Source organism: Hemitrygon akajei, chromosome 3 (assembly GCF_048418815.1).
Source record: "Hemitrygon akajei chromosome 3, sHemAka1.3, whole genome shotgun sequence".
Lineage (NCBI taxonomy): Eukaryota > Metazoa > Chordata > Chondrichthyes > Myliobatiformes > Dasyatidae > Hemitrygon > Hemitrygon akajei.
The window spans coordinates 144791300-144816258 of NC_133126.1; the positions used below are offsets into that span (position 1 = coordinate 144791300).

The 24959-nt window shown below is 41.8% G+C and overlaps 1 protein-coding gene across 3 annotated transcripts in view; it reads right to left on the minus strand.

Annotated features, from left to right (window-relative positions):
* Nucleotides 1-21423, minus strand: part of LOC140725480 (NACHT, LRR and PYD domains-containing protein 1b allele 2) — a 69122-nt gene extending 47699 nt beyond the window's left edge. For 2 of the 3 annotated variants that reach the window (XR_012098354.1, XM_073040982.1), the window contains exons 1-2: nucleotides 21272-21421; nucleotides 2508-2539 (exon numbers count right to left, since the gene is read on the minus strand). Coding sequence is in view for 2 of the 3 variants with exons in the window: in XM_073040982.1 (XP_072897083.1) it covers nucleotides 2508-2539; nucleotides 21272-21309 (70 nt within the window). In the remaining variant the exon portion in view is untranslated. Of the gene's footprint in view, nucleotides 1-2507; nucleotides 2540-21271 lie in introns of all 3 variants that reach the window. The other variant, XM_073040983.1, reaches the window with a different exon arrangement.
* Nucleotides 21424-24959: the final 3536 nt, after the last annotated feature.

Sequence of the window (24959 nt, forward strand, 5' to 3'; positions counted from 1 at the left end):
CCAAAAGAAGTGAAAAATAAATACACAAATACTATTGAGATTGTTTTCGGGTTGCAGGGTTTTAGTTGCGTTCTTTCTGTCCAACGTGCATGTGTGTAACTCCCCTGCCACGCACTACACAGTGTCCTTCAGTGGTCCCCAACCACTGGAAACGATATCATTTGGCAATATTTAACGATATGAGTCAGCTGCACCTTTCCTCATTCCCTGTCACGTCCACTGTTGAACTTGAATGCACACGAAGTCATCGGTCACCTACACGCAGTGAAACCCTTGTGCCAGGGATCGCTGTTCGGCCGGCAGGAAGTGCCGTTGCTGCTGGCCTGGAGCGCGGACAGATGGGCACCGCCTCTAAACCTGTTTAGCACACTGAATGTTCATGGGGAACCCGGTGCTAAAATATTCGCAGACGACCTAATTCGGTCTCAGTGTTTTGTAAGTAGCAGAGCAGCTACCTCACTGCGATCTACTGAAAGTCATCCCTCGAGCCAAACTTTTGTCGGTCAATAGATCCTACAAGGGGGGCAGGCACGGGCCCTGTTGCACTCCTCATTCAGTCAGTCACTCTCTCCAGACTGCGACTGCATGGCCCCGGCACAGGGACCTCCGGCCCTGACCTTGTCTTCTCAGCCCACCCGTGACCAGCCGCACCCGGCCAAGGCGTCTGGCGGTGGGCGGGAGGCTGGAGTTCAGGCCCAGAGGCTGTCTAATGAGGCAATGAAGCCCTCAAAACTGCTTCGGCACCTTGAGTCCAAGCACCCTGAACTTAAAGACAAACCCACTGAGTTTTTTCAGCGGGAAAAAAATGTGAGCAAGCATGACAGAAGCTAAGTGCTGAGAGCCACGTAAACTAAATTGCGGAATAGACTGGACATAAGGAACCTGTTTTGAGTATTGCCATATTCCAGTCGTGATTAACATCGACCCCCCCAACCCTGTCGGCCGGTCCGCAAGAATATTGTCAATATTAAACCGGTCCGCGGTTCAAAAAAGGGTGGTGACTCCTGGTGTGCATACATTATTTCTACTTCCGGGTTGCGGGGTTTTACTTCCGGTCTTTTCTGCCCGGTGCGCATGCGTGTGACTGACCGATTTAGTAGGTCGATCTTGCCTTTCACTAAGGCCGAGGTAGGGGATCTTGGGCTTAAAAAGGTTGGTGACCACTAGCTTACATCTTCCTACTGCTCAGCAGGCACAAGCTTGTTTTGTCTATTGTCTTCACTTCCTGTTCCCTTCATGGAACCTCAGTCCTATCCTCTTCAACCTCCCCTTCTTTTCCAAAGCACTCAAATTATCATAATCAAATTTCTGCAGCAGTAGTGCATTACCTGTCTCATTGACCTCTCTGCAGCCTTTGACACAGCTGATGCACTTGTTACCATGACTTTCTTCTAATGTCCAGCTTCTTGAAATAGGACTTGTTTGGTTTGATTCTTGTTCATTTGACCAATGTCTGATTTTACCAACCCCTTCAAGAAAAACTAATTATTTACTTTTGGTCCTCATACACTGATGTGTATTTGCAACCTATCTTGGTACTTAATTACATAGTGCATATATTCATGACGACGCTTCATGCTCTGAATGTGTCTTTATTTCTCATTCTCACTTCCATGCTCCCTCACATCACTAATTGTTCTGTTCCCCGACTGATGACATCATCACCGTACTTGACAACTATCAAGTTACATTAACTGACCTTCAATCCATGACTTTCTCACGCTGCCTTTGGGCAACGACATCCATGGACGTGGAGCCAGAATCCAAATGCATTCCAGTGATATGATTCACAGCTCTCTCTCTCTCTCTCTCTCTCTCTCTCCCCGCCCACGTTGAGACTATTCCACAAGCATAGTGCTGCCAAACTACTAATTCACCATCCAGTCTTAAATTAGCCTCCGTTTTCTTCAGTTAAATGTTGGGAACATCGAAAGCTAATTTATATGGGTGTACCTGAACCACTTCCCCAGAAAATACTTCAACAATTGTAAGTGAAACAACAAACCAAATGAACTACAGCTTAGTTTTCATTGCTCAACATCAAATGTGGGCCAGGATTTAGGTCAGGGCTTCCCAACTTCTTGTTACGCATGCACCTCTATCATTAACTGAGGGGTCCATGGACTCCAGGTTGGGAACCCCTAATCTAGATGAACTGTAAGCCATGCAGCAAGGTACAATTTTACATTGGTCATCCAAGGTGCCAATTTCAACAGTATCACAGATTATATTTCTTCACATGCGATCATGAAGTTTACAAAAGATACCACAAAAATAATAGATTTCATGTATTCAAAGATGAACACTCTGCAAGATAAGGATTCGTACCAAAAAGGAGATTGCTGCTATCTTTTTTAAGTGTGTGACAGAAGAATAGTTTTCATGAAAAATACTGCTTCTGATTTGTACAGTGACATATCATGCAAGGTCTCAACCCACTGCAGCCTTACAAGGCTCCAGCAAACAGAGTACACAAATTTAAAATATTAGTAATATAATGAAATTACCTTTTGCATCCCTTAGAGAAGCTTTCTCTTCACTGAAAGAAAATTTAAAAAACATTTATAGATCAGTTATGGCCTGTGTGGCTACAGTTTGGATTTAGTGTTCGATACACATCTGCTGGTCTTCAGCAAATAGTGAAACAGTTGTGGGTTTACTTTCAAAACTGAAGTAATACCAGAAAGAAACTAAGAAGCTAAGACAACAGCAAATTGAAAGTCTTATGACTAATGTTGGAAACACTCAACAGGGAAGAGAAACAAATTTTACAGGTTTATGATAAAGACCCTTAGAAAAGTACCATGTTAGTACACTGCATTCTCAAAGAAGACAAGCATGCAAACTTTTCAACCTTGCAGCTCGAAGTCTGTGAAAATGCAAATTGACTGCACTGCCCCAATTTTAACTCCCCTTCATGCACTCTCATATAGCCCTAACCACTTCAATCTTCCAACTAAAACTTGTGATCAGCAACCAATATCAGTATTTAATATGCAGTATCAATTCAGCAAATTGCTGTTGGGTAGGTTAACTTACTAAAGAATCAGCAAGTGTGACTGCAAATGAGACTGAATATGTGACTCCATTTAACTAACAGCCAAAGTAAACAGCAACAAATTGGTGCCATTTACAAAAGCAATTGTAGAAATCGGCAGAAAAAATAATAGTTTAATCTTGAGGAAACACTGGCATGTGAAAACATGTAGCTATTCAAAAATTTTCAAGGATAAATTACAATAATTTATCTTTAATAATTACAAAGCATCAGGCGATGTAAATGACAAATTGAATTTGCATGCATTTCACTGCTTCTCAACAATAACTGCAAACCATGATCCTCCCTTGATAACATGCAAAATGCAACTGTGATTTTGTGCACCTTATACTATGCTCCAAATGCTCATTATTTATTAATTCAAATAATTTGGCATTATTGTAAAGCCCATGACTGCTTTGCTAATAAGATCCTAGTAATTTGAAAGTGCTAATGTACAGCATATGAACCCGTCTACTAATCCCTCAATGCTACAAATAAACTGCCGGAGGAACTTTGTGGGTTTAACACCATCTTTGTGAGGAAAGGAATTATTGATGTTTCAGGGCAAACCCCTGCATCATGTCTGAGGATTGAGAGGCAAAATGGCCAGTTTATATGGGAGAAGGGGAATTGCAAGAATGAATCTTCAGTAACTGGTGGAGTGAAGAGGGTGAAAGATGAAAGGCAGCGTGTGCCAGATAGGAGAGGGGAACAGGAGTAGAGTTTGGGGGCATTGAAGGTTGAATGATGATTGAAGTAAACAAAGATAGATAAAAAGGAATAAAAATAAGCAAAAAGTGTTAAAATGGAAAATTAAAATATAGAGTTTTAAAATCGGAGATTCTGTACTTGTATTACAATTGTCATTGTATTACAATGAGTCCTGGTACATTGAACAGGGTACATAAAACAGGGCAGATAAGATCAGTGGAAGGGAGTGACTATAGAGTTAACTAAAAATACGTGGCATCAACTGCATGGACTTCCTCAATCACCCTGTATTATTCATAGTAGTAGTCTAGATCAGCAAAACTTTACTTTCTCTGATTTTTTCCAGGATAGCAAATGGTTCACAGGTCAGTTAATTTACAGCTTACAGAGGGGTCTGAAGCATAGCCCAAATGATGAGCACTTTTGATTCCTTTCCAACTTAACATTAATCACTGTTTATATAACCTACCAAGATGGAAGAATATCATCCCAATGTGATACACAGAAAGCTAAAGATCATTGGTAGCATGCCAAAACAGGAGAACCAATGCTAGGAAATACACACGGTTGCTACAGAGTTTCTCAGCCAGAAGTTAACATAGGGAAGAAGTTTAGAAAGGCAAAGAAGGAACTTGGCCAAATCAAAATGTGTAACAGTGTATCTAAAACAGGAAATTTGGAAATGTGGAGTTTGGAGCGTTGGTAGCTGAAGCAACAGCCATCTAGCATGGCAGAAGGAATTAAGACTGGTAGAAATACATCGTACTGAGACAGCCTAGAGATAGAGGAGCTGGGAATTTAAATATAAAATTGAGTCTTTTGCAATCGAAGCACAGATATAACAGAAACAATGTAGATCAGTAAGCACTGGTGATGAGTGTGTGAGACCTGGTGATGTTTAAAAATGAAGAGCAGATTTTTGGACGACCTCAAGTTTATGAAGGGTTGAAAAGTTAGACAAACATGTTTGAAGCCAGAATTATGTCAGACTACTAAACTATACACATTTGGGGGGGGGGGGGGGGAACTAACATATGTCCTTAATCAAGAATGGTGAAAATGTTAAAAATTACATTGTAAACAAATCTAAAAAAGGGATGACTTTGCGTGTGCAAACAGGCCCAAAATTATTGGCAGTATGTCCTGATTCCCCCATGTGCACAGTGATAGATGAGGCTCCACAGTGATAGTATGCATCGGTAAGAATCAGTCCTCTAGTGTTTCATTAAGAATCAGCACTTAACATGTCATACTGTTGGCAACAAAACAAAATAAAAGCTGTCATATATAATAGCCAAAAGTAAAGCCAAATCAGATTAAACTATGTTTCAACTGTGCAATGTTCCATCACAATCCTCTTTAAGCTTTGCCAATAACCAGAAAGGCTCTGAGGGGGTCAAGTGTGAGTAACACCTTGGAGACTATCATGCTTCTGCACTACATCTGCCACTATGTTGTATTATGGCGCCATGGTAGCGCAGTGGATAACATGGTGCTATACAGCTCACAGCGTTCCGGAAATCGTAGTTCAATTCCAGTGCCATCTGTAAGGAATTTGTACGCTCATTTCCGTCATCACGTTGGTTTCCTCTGGGTGCTCCGGTTTCCTCCCACAGTCCAAAGACGCACCAGTTTATAGGTTGATTAGTCATTGTAAATTGTCCTGTGATTAGGCTAGGGTTAAATAGATGGGTTGCTGCGTGACATGGCTTGTTAGACCAGAAGGCTCCCTTTTGTGCTATGTTTCTAAATAAAAATTAAATTTATTGCTGAGGTGGTGATACAGTCCAACCTCTAGTCATTAATTACACTGGGACATTAACAAGGATGAAACACAGCTTCTACTGTTCAAGGTTGAAAGCAGAGAGCAGAGCTTACTCTCACTAAAGGTGGCACTAGCTGACTTTTTATAGCATAAACATTACCCTACTGTCTGCCAGCCCAAGTCTGAATGTCATTCAGATCTTGGAGCAGCCGGCACAAACTCCTGAAGAAGGATTGGAAATAAGACCGGAGGTGAAGAACATACACGAGTGAACGAATGCCCACGTGCATGGCCTTAAGTTGATCTGAAGCTGAATGAGCAGCAGGGGAATCAGCTGGGTGATGTAACTTTCCTGCAGTGATATCCCAGGACTGTGGTAACTGGCCTCTGAGAACCACAACCATATTTGTTAATTAGGTATGCAAATTGACTTTAATTCTGCTTCACCTTGAAACTTACCGGAGGAACATAGTACTTGCAAAACATCTATTCTCAACTTCGCTGCATAGGTGGTTGCCAAATAGAGCCATTCAATCAATTTCTCATTAAAGCACTTGGAAACATTCCGGCCTACGCATGGGTTCCCAGCCTGGGGTCCACTGATGTCTTGCTTAATGGTATTGCTCCCCATGGCATAAAAATGGTTGGGAACCCCTGGTACTCTAACTGAAGGGAAGGGAATGTTTATGGAGCCTCTGCTTCCTGTAGTTACATACCTCTCCACCACTATGCTTGATTCAATATGATACAGAAATGATCTACTGGATGCTACCAATAAATTAACGGAGAAAGATGTACTTCAGGTAATTGTTGGTTAACTCTTGTTCCTCATCCCATTCCGGCTAAATAAACACTTCTTTAAAAATAGAAAAAATATTCTCACCACCCACAGAGGTTGGTAGCTCATGGGTTACCACTGAATGAGCAAAAATTACAGTTGCCAGAACTTTCGGTTTAAGATGGTGCTACTGAAGGTGTGCAACAACTTAATGGTAGGTGGAAAGGCAAGATGTTCAACTAAGAACATTACTAATAACACCTCTTCTGAAGAAAATTATGGTAAATTATCACAAACATTGAAGAAGCAAGTGGAGGTGAAGCTGATTCGAAGGATGGGCCATGAGGGTGCACTGCAAAGCCAAAGTACAACATGTTCAAGATGGGCCGCAGACGGAGTTGGTATCACTGTCGGAACTGGAGTTGGAGTGGACGATTTGGAACAGAGTGGACATGAAAAAGTTTCGATGCCCATCCACCTAACCCTGGTGAGAGGCTGGATCGTTCTAAATGCCGAGCCGATTTGAAGAGATGGAGATGGAGGTGGCCCAAGTGTATTGCTATACCGGGGTCCAGGTCCTCGAGCAAAGCACTACCTGGTGCTTGGACAACTTAAACACTGGTGCAGATCAACTTGAATGCCCGAGTGTTGGGACCGGAGGTGAAGGTTGGGCTGATTGTGTTCACTCTCGTGTGATGTTCGTTCATCTCTCAGTGGCGAACTGCTCTGGTTGCTGTGGTGCTGAGACCAAAGCTTGGGCCTACTCTGGCTGCACTGGGGAACAGATTTAAGCAATCAATCTGGTTCAGAATGCGGTCACTTGCTTCTATTGTTTGCATGATCATGTTTTTCTCTTTCTCTGCGCAGTGGTCTTGGTCTTTCTTTTTTATAATTGGGTTCTTGGTCTTTCTTATTTTGTGACTGCCAGTAAGTAGACATATCTCAAGGTGTATCATTTATATATATTTTATAATAAATGTTCTTTGAATACGTGGTTGTAGTAGTTACATCATAAGTGCATAAAAGAAGTTCAGTAAAATTCTTACAATAACAATGATTATGTTTCACATAGATATTTTTAAAAACATCTACACATGTTAAAATGCTTATTGTGATACAGGTTCTTTAGGTAAATCAGGATGGTCACATCGCTTAATGATTATCAGAAACTGAGACATGACTAAGGCTACATCCACACTAGACAGGATAATTTTGAAAATGCTGGTTTCACAAAGAAATGACAGGCGTCCACACTAGGCGTTTTTTAAAAATACCGCTGTCCACATTAAAACAGATATTTCCAAGATGGCGGCGCGACGCAGCTTGCAGCGGCCACTCCGGAACTGATTATCTGTTATTTGCGAAGCGGGGTGCCGTGCACAATCATAATCAATTGAAAACGGACGTGGGAGCATGGAGGAACATCGGGAAATCTCCAGGAAGACCTTCTTCGTTGCTGCTGTTGCTGTGAGGTCCGGGACTCTGCTGGGAAGAACAGACCCCCAGTCCTCGGGGTCGCGTTGCCGATGGCCGTTGGCGGGGCCGTCTTAATACGCTCGGCAGAGGATGGTGCTCAGAGAAGCTGTGCCGGAGGGGATGGTCGTCGGCTCGGAGGTTTGACGGACTCGAAGTCCGCTGCGGTCAGGTCGCTTTCGTTGCGTGCTGCGTCTGCGAGGCTGAGTCGGACAGCACCGTGGAAGTCCATAGCGGGGGTATTCCCTTCTGCCGCCGGCGTGGGATGGCGAGTCTGTTGGGACCCTGGGGACTTGTGGAAACTGTGCGGTGATTTCTTTTGAACTTATAGTCCTTTGGACTACTTTTACTGTGCCCATAGTCTGTTTTTTTTTAATCAATTATGCTATTGTTTGCACTGTTGTAACTATATGTTGTAACTATGTGGTTTTGTTCAGGTCTTGTAGCTTTAGTTTTTGGTCTTGTTTGTCTGGTGGATTTGGAGCTCCCTTCCGGGGAACGCACTAGACGGTAGCGCAATATTAATATGCAGCAGCCTCTCCGGACTCTGGATTGGGGATTGCCAAATGTTATGTGGATTTTCTAGTGTAGTCTGTTTTGTCATAGGCTTTTGTGATATCATTCTGGAGGAACGTTGTCTCATTTTTTAACTGCATTGCATTTGTGGTTTCTAAATGACAATAAACTGAATCTGAATCTGAATCTGATTTGGGCGAATCTCCTCCTACTGGACATGCACAGGACACATCTACAGAAAACAAGCGAAAAGGAAACGAAAGACTTGGTGCGCGTTTGTCCAGAAACATTTTCTACAGCCGTAGTCTCTTCACCGATGAAAGGGACGACAGCTACAACTAAATGCAATAAGGCTTGTTACTGGGCAAAAGTGAAATTTACTGTTACCTCATTTGTTTGCCTTTACTTTTCCCATGTCTTTATGTATTATTTTGCTGTATTTAACATGTGCAATAAAACGAGTTACTGGGCAAAAGTGACAATTGCATCTATTGAATGTTTGCACAAGCAATACATTAATAAAGCACCTTGATAAATGTATAAAACATATCTTCATCAGTGTTGTCTTGTATTTCCATACAATGTTACATTAGACTGTTACACATCTATCGTCAGATATTGTTGTGGTGTTGGAGGTTGCATTCAAGAAAACAATGAATTGCCCCGCTGCTGCTACCATTTGTTCAGGCACGTCATGACAGTGGTTTTAAAAATAGCTGGTTTACCCCATACACACTACGCCGGATATTAGGTGTTTTCAGATTTATTCATTCTGGAGAGTGTTTCTGAAAATCTCCATTTTCAAGGGAGGAAAACACGGTTTCAGTGTGGACAGAGGGTCAAAAATGAAGAGAAAAAGCTTTGGTTATGTATTTATCCAGTCAAGTGTGGACATAGCCTAAGCCAAGGGGTTGCAGATAGCAGTATCCTGCAGTTCTACTTTACAAAGGGCTGTGTACTTTGGGCAACAAGATTTATTGTAAGTCAGCAAAGTGGCAGTCTTTTTTAAAATATTCACCAATGTGGTGTAGGCATCACAATGCTGGCTATTGTTGTTGCAGAATCATAAAATAGTTACGAGACAGAAGGAAGGCATCCAGCAAGGTGACTCCCTACTGTCTCTTTGCCAAAGCCACCCACCCAGCTCCATTTTTCTGTTCTCTCCACTACTCAGCAAAATTTTCCCCTTTCACAAACTTATCCAGATCCCTTTCAAGTGCTACAATTAAGTCTATCCATTCCTAATAGACTGAGCTAAGGAGACTGTTAAGAGTCAAACTTTTCAATTTAGTGAGCTGCAATTTGGTGCTCATAATGCGGTCTCCATTAAACTAGGGTAGGTCTTATACAGTGAATTGGAGGGCACTGAGGAGTGTGGTAGAACAAAGAGATCTGAGAATACAGGTCCATAACTCACTAGAAATGGAGTCCCAGGTAGACTGGGTCGCAATAAAAGCCTTTAGCCTTCATAAATCAAAATTATTTACAATTTTGAGATGGGATGTTATGTTGAACTTTTATGAGATGTTGGTGAGGCCTAATTTTAAGTGTTGTGTGCAGTTTTGTTCATCTACCCACAGGAAAGATGCAAATCAGGTTGAAAGTGTACAGAGAAAATTTACAAGGATGTTGCTGGGACTGGAAGACCTGGGTTAAAGGAAAGATTGAAGAGGTTGGAACTTTATTCCTTGGAATGTAGAAGATTGAGGAAGATTTGACGGAGGTATATAAAATTATAAAGGGTATAGATAGGGTAAATGCAAGTAGGTTTTATCCACCAAGGGTGGGTGGGACTAGAACTAAAGCACATTGGGTTAAGAGTGAAAGGTGGTAAGTTTAAAGGATTCATGAGGGGAATCTTCTTCACTCAGAGGGCTGTGAGAGTGTGGAACGAGCTGCCATCACAAGTGGTGCATGCAAGCTCGATTTTGATGTTTACGAGAAGTTTGGATAGGCACATGGATAGCAGGGGTGTGGTAGGCTATAGTCATATGCAGGTTGATGAAACTAAGCAGTTTAAATGGTTTTGCATGGATTGAATGGGCCAAAAGGCTGCCTTTGTGCTGTACTTTTCTATGACTATCTCTGTTCTAAAGGGACATCCTTGTATTCAGAGGCTTTGTCCTCTCGCCCTAGACTCCCCCACTCTAAGAATCATCCTCTCCACGTCCACTCTAGCTATAGGTGTTTCAATATTCAATAAGATTCCCCGCCCCCCATTCTTCTAAACTTCAATGAATACAGGCCCAGCACCGTCAAATGCTTCGGGAGTAAACCCTGAGGAAAAATTGGAGCTGCAGTCCCTAAGGTGGTCCTACATTGAGTTCAACGATGAGTGGCAACTCGTGCGATGCCACTGGTGCCAAACTGTATCAATGTATTGAGTCCTGCCAAAGGGTCCCAGCCTGAATCGTGGACTGAACTTTTTTCCATAGATGCTGCCTGGCCTGCTGAGTTCCTGCAGCATTGTGTGTGTGTGTGTGTTGCTCAGTGTCTTTTGGATTAATTTGTTGCACGGACAGGGGGAACCAGCTGCGTTGACACAGCTTGCTCTCCATATTGTACTGCCCTGGCTTGTGTAATGGCTTGCATGGACAGCTAGGATGCAACATCCATGGTCAACCTTGCTCAACAGAGGGCCTCCCGGTATCTTCCCTTTAGTACCATGGGTTCTATCTTGTCTAGCAGCTTCATGCTAAAGGCCTTCTGAAAACCCAAATCAAGAAAATTCACTGATGGTCTATCCTACCTGTTATTTCCACAAAGAATTTCAACAGATTTAACAGGAAAAATTTCCCTTTGAGAAAACCAAGCTGACTTTGGCCTATTTGATCATGTGCCTCCAAGTACTCTGACACCTCATGCTTAATAATGGGCTTCATTATTGACCTTCCCAACCACTGAAGTCAGGCTAACTGGCCGACAATTTCCTTTCTTCTGCCTCCATCCCTTCTTAAACAGTGGAGAGACATTTGCAATCTTCCAGTCCTCTGGAATCGTACCAGAATCTACTGATACTTGACAGATCTTAAGTAATGCCTTCACAGTCTCTTCAGCCACCTCCTTCAGATCCCTGGTACGTGGTCCGCTTGGTCCCACCTTTCAGTTTCCCAAGGACCTTCTCCTTAGAAATACTGTAGCAATGACACTCACTTCTTCCCCTTGGCACTCTTGAATTTCTGTCAGAGTTAAGTCTGACACAAAATACTTATAAAGTTTGTCTGCTGGTTCTTTATCCCCAATACTACTTCTCCAACATCATTTTTCAGCAGTCCAATATCCTCTTTCATCTCTCTTTTACTCTTTACATATCTGAAAAACTTCTTTTCTATCCTTTTTTATTATTGGCTAGCCTATCTTCATGTTTCAGCAAAGCTATCAACAGCCAGACATTCAAAACAAGAGATTGCCTGTATATGTATCAATGGTATAAACTCTGAAGTAAGTAATTGGTAATAAAAAGGTTAAATTGGTTGTATGTTGTCCTAATTAGTTAATACCCTAATTTAGTTAGTCTGTGACATGACAGTCTTATTATATGTCTGTGCTGTTAAGTTTGAACAGCACTAGTTGTATTTCAAAGCCAGTGGGAGCACTGTTTAAATCCAATGGATTTAATAATTTTTCCATCAATCAAAGCTTCTCTTATCCAGGAAATGAAGAGTACAGCGATTTGTTCTAGGATTTGGAAATAATAGTCTATGGCGTGATGAGTAAAATGATAGCATGCATAATCCTGACGTGATATTTATTGCAATTTTTTTCAGCAGATAATTAATGCAATCCCTCATTGTTTGAGCAGCTAAATGCAGGAGCCATTGCCAACTTATTTTGGCACTGTAAGTGCTTCTCACCAGCTGAGGAAGCAACTTAATCTGATACAGCTAAGAATCCTCATGGGAAAAACAGCCCACTCAAAAGCAGTGACCACTTCAAGCAAATATGTAGCACCTTTAGCATGGCTATATACCCAAAGTATTTCACCAAAATAAAGTTGACAAAAATTGTGTAACACACACATAATGCTACAGGAACTCAGCAAGTTAGACAGCATCTACGGAGAGGAATAGAGTCGATGTTTCGGGCAGGGACTCTTTATCAGGACTGGAAGGGAAAGGGGAAGAAGCCAGAATAAGGTGGGGGTATGGGAAACGAGAACAAGGTGAAAAGTGATAGGTGAAGCCAGTGGAGGGGGAAGGTAGATGGGTGAGCGAAGGGGGATGAAGTGAGAAGCTGGGAGGTGATAGGTGGAAAAGGTATGGAGCTGGAGAAGAAGGAAGTGGACAGGAGAGTGGACCATGGGAGAAAGGGGAGTCGGAGGGGTCCTAGAGGGAAGTTCTACGCAGGTGTTGACAAGAAAAGAGGTAAGAGGGAATGGAAAAGGAGAGAAGGGAGGGGGGAGAAATTACCCAAAGTCAAAGAAATCAATGTTCGTGCTGTAAAGTTGGAGGCTACCCATAAGAAATTCAAAGTGTTGCTCCTCCAACTTGAGAATGGCCTCATTATGGCCGCAGCGGAGGCCGCTGACCAACAGGTTAGACTGGGAATAGGGGGTGGAATTAAAATGGTTGGCCACTGGGAATAGACCAGCCCCTGCTGTGGATAATGCTTGACAAAGCAGTTTCCCAATCACTGTCAACTCTCCTTCTGACATGTCGGTCCAAGACCACTTCTACTGCCATGATGGGGCTATTCTTGGGTTGGAAGAAGATCATATTCTGTTTGGGTAGCCTCCAACCTGACGAGCATCGTATCTCCAACTTCTGGTAATTTCTCCCCATGCCCCCTTTCCTCTTTCCTATTCTGGCTCCCTTCTTACCTCTTCTCTTGTCATCACCTGCCTAGCACGCCCCTCTGGGACCCTTCTTCCTCTCCTTTCTCCCATAGTCATCTGCTGGCAGATCATCAGCCCTTTACCCTCTCCACCTATCGCCTCCCCGTTTCTCCCTTCATACTCCTTCCCCCACGAAGGAGTTTCACCAGTCACCTTTCAGCTTGTACTCCTTTCCTCCCCCCACGTTCTTATTCCAGCTTCTTCTCCCTTCCATTCCAGTCCTGATGAAGGGTCTTGGCCTGAAATGTCAGCTTTTTATTCATCTCCTTAGATGCTGCTTTACCTGCTGAGTTCCTTCATCGTGTGTGCGTTACTCTGCATTTCTAGCATCAGCAGAATCTCTTCCGTTTTTGACAAAGGTTGTGACCAGCGTTGGGGAAGTAATGAATGTATAACCGAATAACAGGTTAAAGGAGCTACATTAAAACATAAGACTTAAGGCATAGGAGAAAACTTAGACCACTTGTGCCATCTTTATAATTCTGAAAAAACTTCTTATGTTCTCTTTTATATTACTGACTATCTTACCTTCATATCTCAACTTTTTTCTCCTTATATTTTTTATTTGCCTTCTGTTGGTTTTAAAATGCTTCCAATCCTCTAACTCCCCACTTTTTTTTTGCTATATTACTTTCCCCTTCCAATCAACTTTGGCCAGCTCCTATCTCATGCCTTTATAATTCCCTTTACTCCACTGTATTAATGATATAACTAACTTTAGCTTTCCCTCTCAAACTGCAGGGTGAAGTTTATCAGATTCTGATTACTGTCTCCTTAAGGTTCCCCTATCTGAAGCTTCCTCAACAAATCTGGTTCATTACACTATACCCAATCCAGAATTGCCTTTTCCCCTCACAGGCTTAACCATAAGCTGTTCTAAAAAGACATCCATCCTCACTTGGGACCAAACTGATTTTCCCAATCTACCTGCATATTGAAATCGACCAATCGTAACATTTTTCTTATCACATACCTTTTCTATCTCCCGCTCTAATTTGTATCTCATGTCCTGGCTACTGCTTGGGGGCCTGTATGTAAGTCCCATCTTGGTCTTTTTAACCTTTTATCCTATCCACATGGATTCTACATCTTTCGATCCTATTTCACCTCAGTCTAAGGATTTTATTTTATTTTTCACCAACAGAGTCATCTTCTGCCTACCTGCCTGTCGTTTCAATACTAGTTGTATCCTTGGATGGTAAGGTCCCAACTATGATCTTCATTCAGCCATGAAACAGTGATACCCACAATATCATACTTGCCAATCTCTAACTGGTCATTTTTAAAGGATTTGACTTGGTGATGTGAATTTCAGGGCTAATGAACTTTGACAACTGAAGACATGGCAACAATGGAAGGGCAAAAAATAAGATAAAGATTCAAAAGAGACCATACAGAAAAGAATGCAGGCTTTTTTGGAAGGATCTCAGATGCTGGCATCTAGATTGCAATCAAAACAAATTATTGCCATTGTGACAGAGGTGCTAATGGGATTGAGAATTTGGAAAGATTCTCAAGTAACAAACAGCGGTAGAAGAACCAGACACCAACTTGCCTCTAATTCTGGTTAATTGCTGATAGACTGCTGACAACCAAAATAAGTGCCTAGCTTTTTTTTTGTGGACTAAAAAATGCAGTTTTAAAGAAACAAATAATATGAGCAAGAAATAAACCATAATAAAGAAGTTATTGAAATACTAACTTCCATCTCTGCAGTTTCCATTACCTACTGTACATTTAACGATTGTTTTTATGTTGGTTCATGTCTTATATTAAGAACACATGCCAATGATAACAGAAAAAGAACATCTGGTATGAAGAGTCAACCTCACACAATGTTTTGTTCGGCTCTTGCACAACATGACTGCCATCCATATCCACATTCTTCAGCCAAGAAACACTATCTCATGGGAGATGCAAAAAGGCAGCAGGAATTGAAAATGACATTATTCTCTGATTTCCCATAGGCAATCACACAATTTCTAAAAATAGCACAAGTGTGTGGTAAATACTTACATCAATTTGGTACTCACATTTAATACAGGCAACTCTGACCAAAATTAAGAATGCATCCTTTCCTACTATCCAATGTAAAATAAGTTGGCAATTCTGTAAAATGCACATTATTTTCTGATAACAAGTTATTTATTTGCTGATATAACAGTCATATTCTCTGGATTTCTTTAAACTATAACAATTAGTTTATCTATGCTTATCCTTTGCACTGTTTGAAAGTCTTCAATCAAATCTTCTTAACACCTACAACTTTTCAGCTCAGGGGCACCACTTGCTATCAAAGACTGCACCGGCACTACTTCCTGCACCCCTACTGGGCTTGTCAATTTCATCAACTTTCACCCTGCCCTCAAATTTACTTGGTCCATATCAGACACCTCCCTCTGCTGCTTTCTTGGTCTTTTTGTCTCTGTCTCTATCTATATGTTTATACTGACTCTCACAGCTACTTTGACTAAGCTTCTTCACTTGTAAAAATCAATTCCCTTTTACTAGTTCCTCTGTTTCCATCACAACTGTTCTAGAACATCTGAGATGACCTCCTTCTTCAAAGAATGGGGTTTCCCTTCCAATACCATAGATGCTTCCCTCAACTGCACCTTCTCCATTTCCAACACATCCATTCTCACCCCATAGCAGGGACAGGGTTCCCCTGTCCATACCTACTACCACACAAATTTCCGTGTCCTGCCACATCATATCCTGTAACTTTGGCCATCTTCAATGGAATCTGCCATTAAGGAGATCTTCCCACCACCACCCCCCACTCTAGGCTTTTTGCAAGGATTGTTCTCTACGTGACTTCCTTGTCCATTTGTGTCTTCCCACTTATCTCCCTCCTCCACCTATCCCTGAAAGTGGGACAAATGTTACACCTGCCTCTACACCTCCCCCCTCACCACCATTCAGGGTCTCAACATGCCTATCCAGATTGGTTCACCTGAAAGTCTGTCAGGGTCATCTACTGTATCCAATGCAGCCTCCTCTACATCAGTGAGACCCGACATAGATTGGGGGACCACTTCCTCAAGCATCTTCGCTCTGTCTGCCACAATGTCGAGGTTTCCCAGTGACCACCCATATCAATTTGACTTCCCATTCCTATTCTGACATGTTGGTCCTCACTGTCACGATGACGGCACTCTGGTTGGAGAGCAACACCTCATATTATGTCTGCATAGCCTCCAAACTGATGGCATGAACATTGATCTTTCTAACTTCCAGCAATTTCTCCCCCACTACTTCTCTCTTTTCCATTCCCCACTCTAGCTCCCTTCTAACCCCTTGCCTTCTCTTCACTTGCCCATCACCTCCAACTGGTGCCCCTCCTCCTTACCTTTCCCCTATGATCCACTGTCCTCTCCCATCAGATTCCTTCTTCTTCAGCCCTTTACCTCCATCCATCAGCTTCTAACTTTATCTCTTCTCTCACAAACACCCACCTGTCCCTTCACCTAGCTTTACCCTTCACCTTCTAACTTGTACTCCTCTTCCTCACCTTCTTATTCAGGATTTTCCCCTTTCTTTTTCCATCTCAATGAAGGGTCTCAGCCCAAAACACCTACTGTTCATTCCTCTTGATAGATGCTGCCTGACCTGCAACAGAGCTCCTTGGAGATGTGCTCAGTGGTGAGGAGGGCTTTACCTGTGATGGTCTGGGCTGTGTCCACTACATTTTGTAGGATTTTCATTCAAGGGCACTGGTGTTTCTGTACCAGGCCATGATGCAACCAGTCAGTATACTCTTCAATGTACATCTATAGAAGTTTGTCAAAGTTTTAGATGACATGCCCAATATTCACAAACTTCTAAAGAAGTAGAGGCTTAACTGTGCCTTCTTTGTAATGGCATTGGAGCTGTGCTTGGCATTACAGTCATAGTGTAAAGTGAATGGCGGAGGGGGCTAAGCACAGAGATTCATGGTGTAGCCGTGCTGACGCTGATTGGGGAGGAGATGTCGGTGCCAATCTGAACTGACTCAGGTCTGCAAATGAGGAAATCGAAGATCCAATTGCACAAGAAGATATCAGGGTCTAGGTCTTGCAGCTTACTGATCAGTTTGCAACCCACAAAATCAAGTGGAAACACCAAGTAATTGCCTAAGAAGGCCACATCCCGGGGATCCATTTTTCTATTATTTTGCTAATCTTGAGTGCTAGTGATGCTGGACAAATGCCAGTTTCCAGCTTGGTATTTTCATCATAAACTCAACTGTTTGATTAAAAGACTTATTCATTAGTATAGTGTATTTCTGAAGAAGGCATAATTTGATTTCTATTACTGTAACATGTGGTATAATTTCTTATAATTACAAGTACAGAATCCATCACAATAAAAAATGGGCAAATGGAAAACTCAATGCACTAGCACAAAAATATCCAAAACATGGGTCATGTACTCCATACAGTAGCTCCTTGGGTTATTTTAGCTTTGAGTGTGAAGTAGTCTTCCATGAATGCAATTGACCTAGTTGCGATTCAGCTTATTTGTAAATTAAGATTTGCCTTTGATTATTCTTTTGTTATTTACGGACTATGAGAATGAGAAGAAACAGTTCTGCAACCTGATGACTCCCATCCCTCTACAGTGGTGCTAGAAAGTTTGTGAACCCTGTAGAATTTTCTCTATCTCTGCATAAATATGGTCTAAAATGTGATCAGATCTTCATGTAACTCCTGAAACTAAATAAAGAAAACCCAATTCAATAAAAAAACACAAAAAAACATTAGCAACACACACAAAATGCTGCTGGAACGCAGCAGGCCAGGCAGCATCTCTAGGAAGAAGCACTGTCGATGTTTCGGGCCGAGACCCTTCGTCAGGACTTCCTGACAAAGGGTCTCGGCCCGACGCGTCAACAGCGCTTCTCCCTATAGATGCTGCCTGACCTGCTGCGTTCCACCAGCATTTTGTGTGTGTTGCTTGAATTTCCAGCATCTGCAGATTTCCTCGTGTTTGCCACAAAAAAACATTATACTTGTTCATTTACTTATTGAGAAACATTATCCAATATTACATGTATTTGTTGGAAAAAAGTATGTGAATCCCTGGGGTAATGCCTTCTACAAAAGCCATTTGGATTCAGGTGTTCCAATCAGTGAGATGGGATTGGAGGTGTAGGTTGTAGAGGTATATAAATAAAACACAAAGTCAGGTTACTGATTGCATCTGCTCTTCTCAAGAAAGATCTGTTTATGTGCACAATGCCTGGATCAAAACAACCTTCAGAGGACCTTAGAAGAAGAATTGTAGAGATGCATGAAGCTGGGAAATGCTACAAAAGCATTTCTAAAGACCTGAGTGTTCATCAGTCCACAGTAAGAGACATTGTCTACAAATGGAGGAAATTCAGTACAGGTGCTACTTTCTCTAGGAGTGGGCATCCTGCAAAGATCACACCAAGAGCACAATGTGCAATACTGAAGCAGGTGAAAATGAACCCAATGGTAACAACAAAAGCTCTAGAACGTGCTAAAGTCTGTTCATGTGTTCACTCTGAGAAAATCACTAATCAACAATGGTGTTCATGGAAACAACCGCTCTCCAAAAAAGTATTGCTGCATGTTACAAGCTTGCAAAAGAACACCTGAATGTTCCACAACACTTCTGGGACAATGTTCTACGGACAGATGAGACAAAAGATGAACTTTTTGGCAGAAATGCACATTGATATGTTTGGAGGAAAAAAGGCACTGAACACCAACATCAAAACCTCATCCCAACTGTGAAGAATGGTGAAAGGAGCATCATGGCTTGGGGCTGCTTTGCTGCCTCAGGGCCTGGACAGCTTGCAGTTGTTGAGGAAACAATTAATTCAAAATTGTATCAACACGTTCTACAGGAGAATGTCAGGATAGCAGCTGGTCACCTGAAGCTTAATAGAAGTTGGATAATGCAACAAGACAATGATCTGAAAGACAACAGTAAATCAACAACAGAATGGTTAAAAAGAAGAAAATTTGTGTTTTGGAATGGCTGAGTCAAAGTCCTGACCTTAATCCTACAGAAATGTTGTGGAAGGATCTGAACCAAGCAATTCATGCAAGGAAACCCACCAACATCCCAGAGTTGAAGCAGTGTTGTAAGGAAGAATGGCCTAAAATTGCTCCAAGCCAATATGTGGGACTGATCAACAGTTATCGGAAACATTTGGTTGAAGTTATCGCGGTATCAGGGAGTCACACCAATTACTGAAAGCAAAGGTTCACATACTTTTCCCAATAAATACATATAATATTGGATCATTTTTCTCAATAAATAAATTAATGCATAGAATATTTTTGTGTTATTTATTTAACAAACTACCTGCATCTCAATGTCACCAAGACCAAGGAGATGGTGGTGGACTTTAGGAGATCTAGGCCTCATATGGAGCCAGTGATCATTAATGGAGAATGTGTGGAGCAGGTTAAGACCTACAAGTATCTGGGAGTACAGTTAGACGAGAAGCTAGACTGGACTGCCAACACAGATGCCTTGTGCAGGAAGGCACAGAGTCGACTGTACTTCCTTAGAAGGTTGGCGTCATTCAATGTCTGCAGTGAGATGCTGAAGATGTTCTATAGGTCAGTTGTTGAGAGCGCCCTCTTCTTTGTGGTGGCGTGTTGGGGAGGAAGCATTAAGAAGAAGGACGCCTCACGTCTTAATAAGCTGGTAAGGAAGGCGGGCTCTGTCGTGGGCAAAGTACTGGAGAGTTTAACATCGGTAGCTGAGCGAAGGGCGCTGAGTAGGCTACGGTCAATTATGGAAAACCCTGAACATCCTCTACATAGCACCATCCAGAGACAGAGAAGCAGTTTCAGCGACAGGTTACTGTCAATGCAATGCTCCTCAGACAGGATGAAGAGGTCAATACTCCCCAATGCCATTAGGCTTTACAATTCAACTGCCAGGACTTAAGAACTTTTTTTTTAAAGCTATTATTAATGCTTTTTGAGTTAGTGATTTAGATGCATATCATATTATTACTGAGTTAAGTATTGTATGTAATGAGTTTTTTGCTACAACAAGTGTATGGGACATTGGAAAAAAAATGTTGAATTTCCCCATGGGGATGAATAAAGTATCTATCTATCTATCTATCTAATTGGGCTATCTTTATCTAGTTTTAGGACCTATATGAAGATTTGATCACATTTTAGGTCATATTTATGCAGAAATAAAGAAAATTCTACATAACCTTCTAGCACCACTGTATTTTGCAAAAAAAAACACTTGTTAGTTAGTTTAGAGGTACTGCTTTTTTTTACAAGTACGCCACTGGCCGGTGTAAACTTGTCTGTGTATTGTTAATTTCTGCTGTAATCTATTGGCAGATGTCCATTTGTGTAGAATATTATTCCCCGTGATTACGTGTCGCAGCTCTTCAACTGCTGCTATTGATAAACAGTACTGAACAAACAACTTCAGAGAGGAACTTACATAAGAAGCATAAGCTTTCTATTGGAATTTCGCAAATACTAAGCATTTCTGGGTCTGTTAAAGCGTGGACATTTATTTTCACAGAATCCAGGAACAGTGGTCGCGTCTCTCCCCTGAATTTGAGGCAAACACGAGTTCTCGTTCGTGCACAGGTGAGGCGCTTCGGTCATGCCCACCTGATCCCTCGGTCCCCTATCACCCCCGTATGCATGCAACGATAGCAGTTGCAACTACAGTATACACAGCGCCCGTCCCGCAGAGGCAGTTGGCCCGATATGTTTGCTTACGAGTTCGTATATCAAACCTACGTGTACGATGTTTTAGAACTGCTTTGAATGTAAAGATAATTATTTGCTGTTGCTGATATTGCAGCTTGAACATCAGCTCTTTGTTCTCCAAATATGTTCTGCAAACATGGCGCCAAGGATAGTACTGTACACAAAGCACACGATTCGCTTAATCTCCCAAACAATAACAGACCCAGCTCTCGCAGCTGCAGGAAGTCACCCAAACCCAAGTATAAAGAAAAGGCCTGCAGTGTTCTAAAATATCCAGATTAGAAAAAATAATTTCTGTTCTTAATGAAATTAGTACAGAAATCAATCGAGCTACAGTAACTAGAAGCAAATTACACTGGACGCCTTTATTAATCAATATGACACGCGCTCTCAAACACATGCACATGTATTTTATACATAAAGCTAATTTTACACTGACCTGGCTTGCATTTCTTCAACTGAGAAGTCTGCAACCATCTCTATCCATTGAGTGTGCAAGTTTAACGGGTAGTAAGGGTTTTAAAAGTCAGTGGCGGGAATAAGACGGAACTACCCCCCCGAGTGACAGGGGGTGTGGAAAAGTGATACGAGCCGGTGAGGACCATTCTCCAAACAGGAAGCAACAACACTGAAAGCAGAACTATGACGACAAGGTGGCTCCTATTTCAGGGATATAAGTGCAGCCAGAGTAGATCCTGTTCTCTATCGGGAGTTAGCATTGTGATAAACAATATTAAAACTATATTAGTTAGATGCCGTTTTGACTTCTTTCGTCAACAATGAGACGTCAGCTTGTATTTGCATCGCAAGCGCAAAGAAGCCGAATGCTTCAGCGAGAATTCGCTTCACAGTTTTTTTTTCACGACGATAGTCTCTTTCTGCAATGAATAACTTTGAGAACAGTAACTAATTTCAAGGTGGGCCTGGGAGCTCCCGCTTTCGAATTCGAGCTCCAATAGAATATTGAAAACGTGACTTGCAGCATCGTCCTGGCCTCAGTAGAGCTAAGGTACTTTAAAAAAAACAGTGATTATCGTTGGGCCGAGGTATCAAGATAATCTGAGGTGCATCATGCACATCAATAACAAATCCAATTGTGCTCTGATAGAGGTGGGATCCTTGAATTCTTTAAGTAACATACCTTGGTTACACATGCAAAATGCTGTTGGAACTTAGGTCAGGCAGCATCTATGGAAATGAATGAACAGTCGAAGTTTAGGGCGAGACCCTTCATCAGGACTGGAAAGTAAGGGGGAAGACCCCGGAATAAAAAGCTGGTGAGGGGAGGGGAAGAAGGCTAACTAAAAGGTGATGGATAAAGCCAATGGGTGGTAAAGATAAAGAACTGGAGAAGGAGGAATCTGATAGGAGAGGAGAGCGGACCGTAAGAGAAAAGGAAGGAAAGGACCCAGGGAGAAGTGATAGGGAGGTGAGAAGAAGTAAAAGGCTAGGGTGGGGACTACAATAAGAGGGGAGAGAGAGTGAAAAATATTTTTACTGGAAGGAGAGATCAATACACATGCCACCAGGTTTGAGGCTTACCCAGATGGAATATACAAGGGGTGATTGATAAGTTTGTGGCGTAAGTTAGAAGGAGTCAATTTTAGAAAACCTAGCACATTTAATTTTCCTACATTTACACACTTAGTCCAGCAGTTGTGGAGCATACGGATCCTTTCTTTGTAGAAGTGGTCCACAGCAGGGGTGATTGATAATTCGTGGCCTAAGGTAGGAGATGAGTTAACTTCAAACTTTATGCATTTTCACGCAAAGAGTTTAACTGCACAAGCATGTAATGAGAGCTGTATAATTCATCTCCTTCTACCTTGGGCCACAAACTTATCAATCACCCCTGCTGTGGACCACTTCTACAAAGAAGGGATCAGTATGCTCCACGACCGCTGGACTAAGTGTGTAAATGTAGAAGGGGTCTATGTTGAAAAATAAATGTGCTAGGTTTTCTAAAATTGACGCCTACCTTAGGCCACAAACTTATCAATCTCTCTTTGTAAGGTGTTGCTCCTCCACCATCATATTGGCACAAGAGGACCAACATTTTGGAATGGGAATGGGAATTGGAATTAAAATGTTTGGCCACCAGGATGTTCTGCTTTTGGAGGGTGGAACAGGTACTTGATGAAGTGGTTCCCCAATTTACGATGGGTCTTACCAATGTAGAGGAGGCCAATTTGGGAGCACCAGACACAATAGACGACCCCAGCAGATTTGCAGATAAAGTGTTGCCTGGAAGGACCTCTTGGAACCCTGAATGGAGGTGAGGGAGGAAGTGAATTGGTGAGTGTTGCACTTAGGGATAAGTGCCTGGCGGAAGATTAGTGAGCAGGGGCAAATGGACCTTTTCCATTTTTGATGAAGAGCCAACAATCTGAAATATTAAGTCCATTTCTCTGTCACAGATGTCGCCTCACCTGCTATGTACTGAAACAGTTTATGCTTTTGTTTTGGGATTTTGGCTAGTTGAATTACATACAATATGCCATCTTGCCATCACATTGTTTCAGATTCTTAAATCTAAAAATATTAACAGGAGATAGTAAATTGGAGAGGTGCAATGTCTGATTCTCGAAAACCTAGATAAATCTCAAAGTAATAAATCTGAGATTTTTGTGTTGCTATTTCGTTGATTCTGTGTACAAATTATGACAAGGAAACAACAAAGTTCAATTTTTCAGTCTCCTACACATTCTACACTGAAGAAAATCATCATTGTTTAAGCTCATCAGGATGCTATCTTTGCTTTATATTTTGTGTGCAACATTGACTTTTGTTTCAATATCTTTCAAGACTTTTACACAGACTTTAGAAAACAGCTGTCCAACTCAACATGTCTCAGACAACTGTTTCACATTTTCTATGACATGGAGGAAGGCAAATTGGCCTATCAAATGTACAGGCTGTTGGTTCTCAGAGGTATCTCATCAATCCCATTCTCCCACTTATTTTCCTGTGGTCTGCTCTCTCTCCTGTGCCCATCAGCTCCAGTCTGAATCTCTTGCTATCCTACTGCACAAGGTGGAGTTTACAGAGGCCAGTTAACTAATGAATCAGCATGATCTAGGGATGTCAGAGGAAGCCAGACCACTGGGGCACCCGCATGGTCACAGGGAGAAAAATGCAAACTCCACACATACAGCACTAGCAGTCAGAATCAAACCTCAAGCAATGGAGTTGTGAGGTATCAACACTACCCGCTGCAGCACCGTGCCACTCTATGTCCACACATGGCATGGTCTTCCCTCTGGCAGTGCCCCCCATAGTCATTTTAAATACTCACCAGGTAAAGACATGAAACAAAATAATGGCAGAAACACTCAATGGATCAGAGAACATGTAAGGATTGAGTCCCCAACAGAACTGTAAAAGGTGAAAGAAAAGGACATCCATGTGGTAGCATATAGGAGTACAAACCAGCGTTTAAAGCTACCACATATGGACAATTTGGCTGCCACTCTATGCCTTTACCTCCCTTTCAAATAAATCATGCTATCTTATTTACTGTGTATGCCTTGTTCCCACATCCTTCCTACACTCATCAATTCAGTCTAATCTTGGAATCATACAGCACAGAAATGAGCCCTTTGGCCTACCATCACCATGGTGAAGATTTTTACAATCTATGCTAAATATTGATTTAGATTCTGCATCATCTCTGGAAATGAATTTCACAGACACATAATTTTCTGTACAATGCTGTTCCTGCAGATTTCCACTCGCTTAGTCCGATGAAATCTCTTGCTCATGTGAACCTCAGAGTAAACAGTATACATGGCAATAATAGACACATATGTGCCTTCCTGTCACCTAATCTCATGAAAGCAACTAACTATATCAAAAAGTCTTTCTTCATTCTTGTACTTCCTCAATATTAAGTGATTTTTAACACAATATTGTTTTTATTGAGTAGGAAAATACGAAAGTGTCTTGAGCACACAAGTGACCTGCTACAGGTAGCAGTAACCAGATAATTACGGTAGCTTTATGTTGATACTGACTATAGAAAATACATTGAATCATTTCCCAGATTATTTCTTGAATGAAAGCATGGGATCATGAACACTCAGTTTAACATTTATCTGAGGAAAGATCCTTTACAGATCCTTAATTCT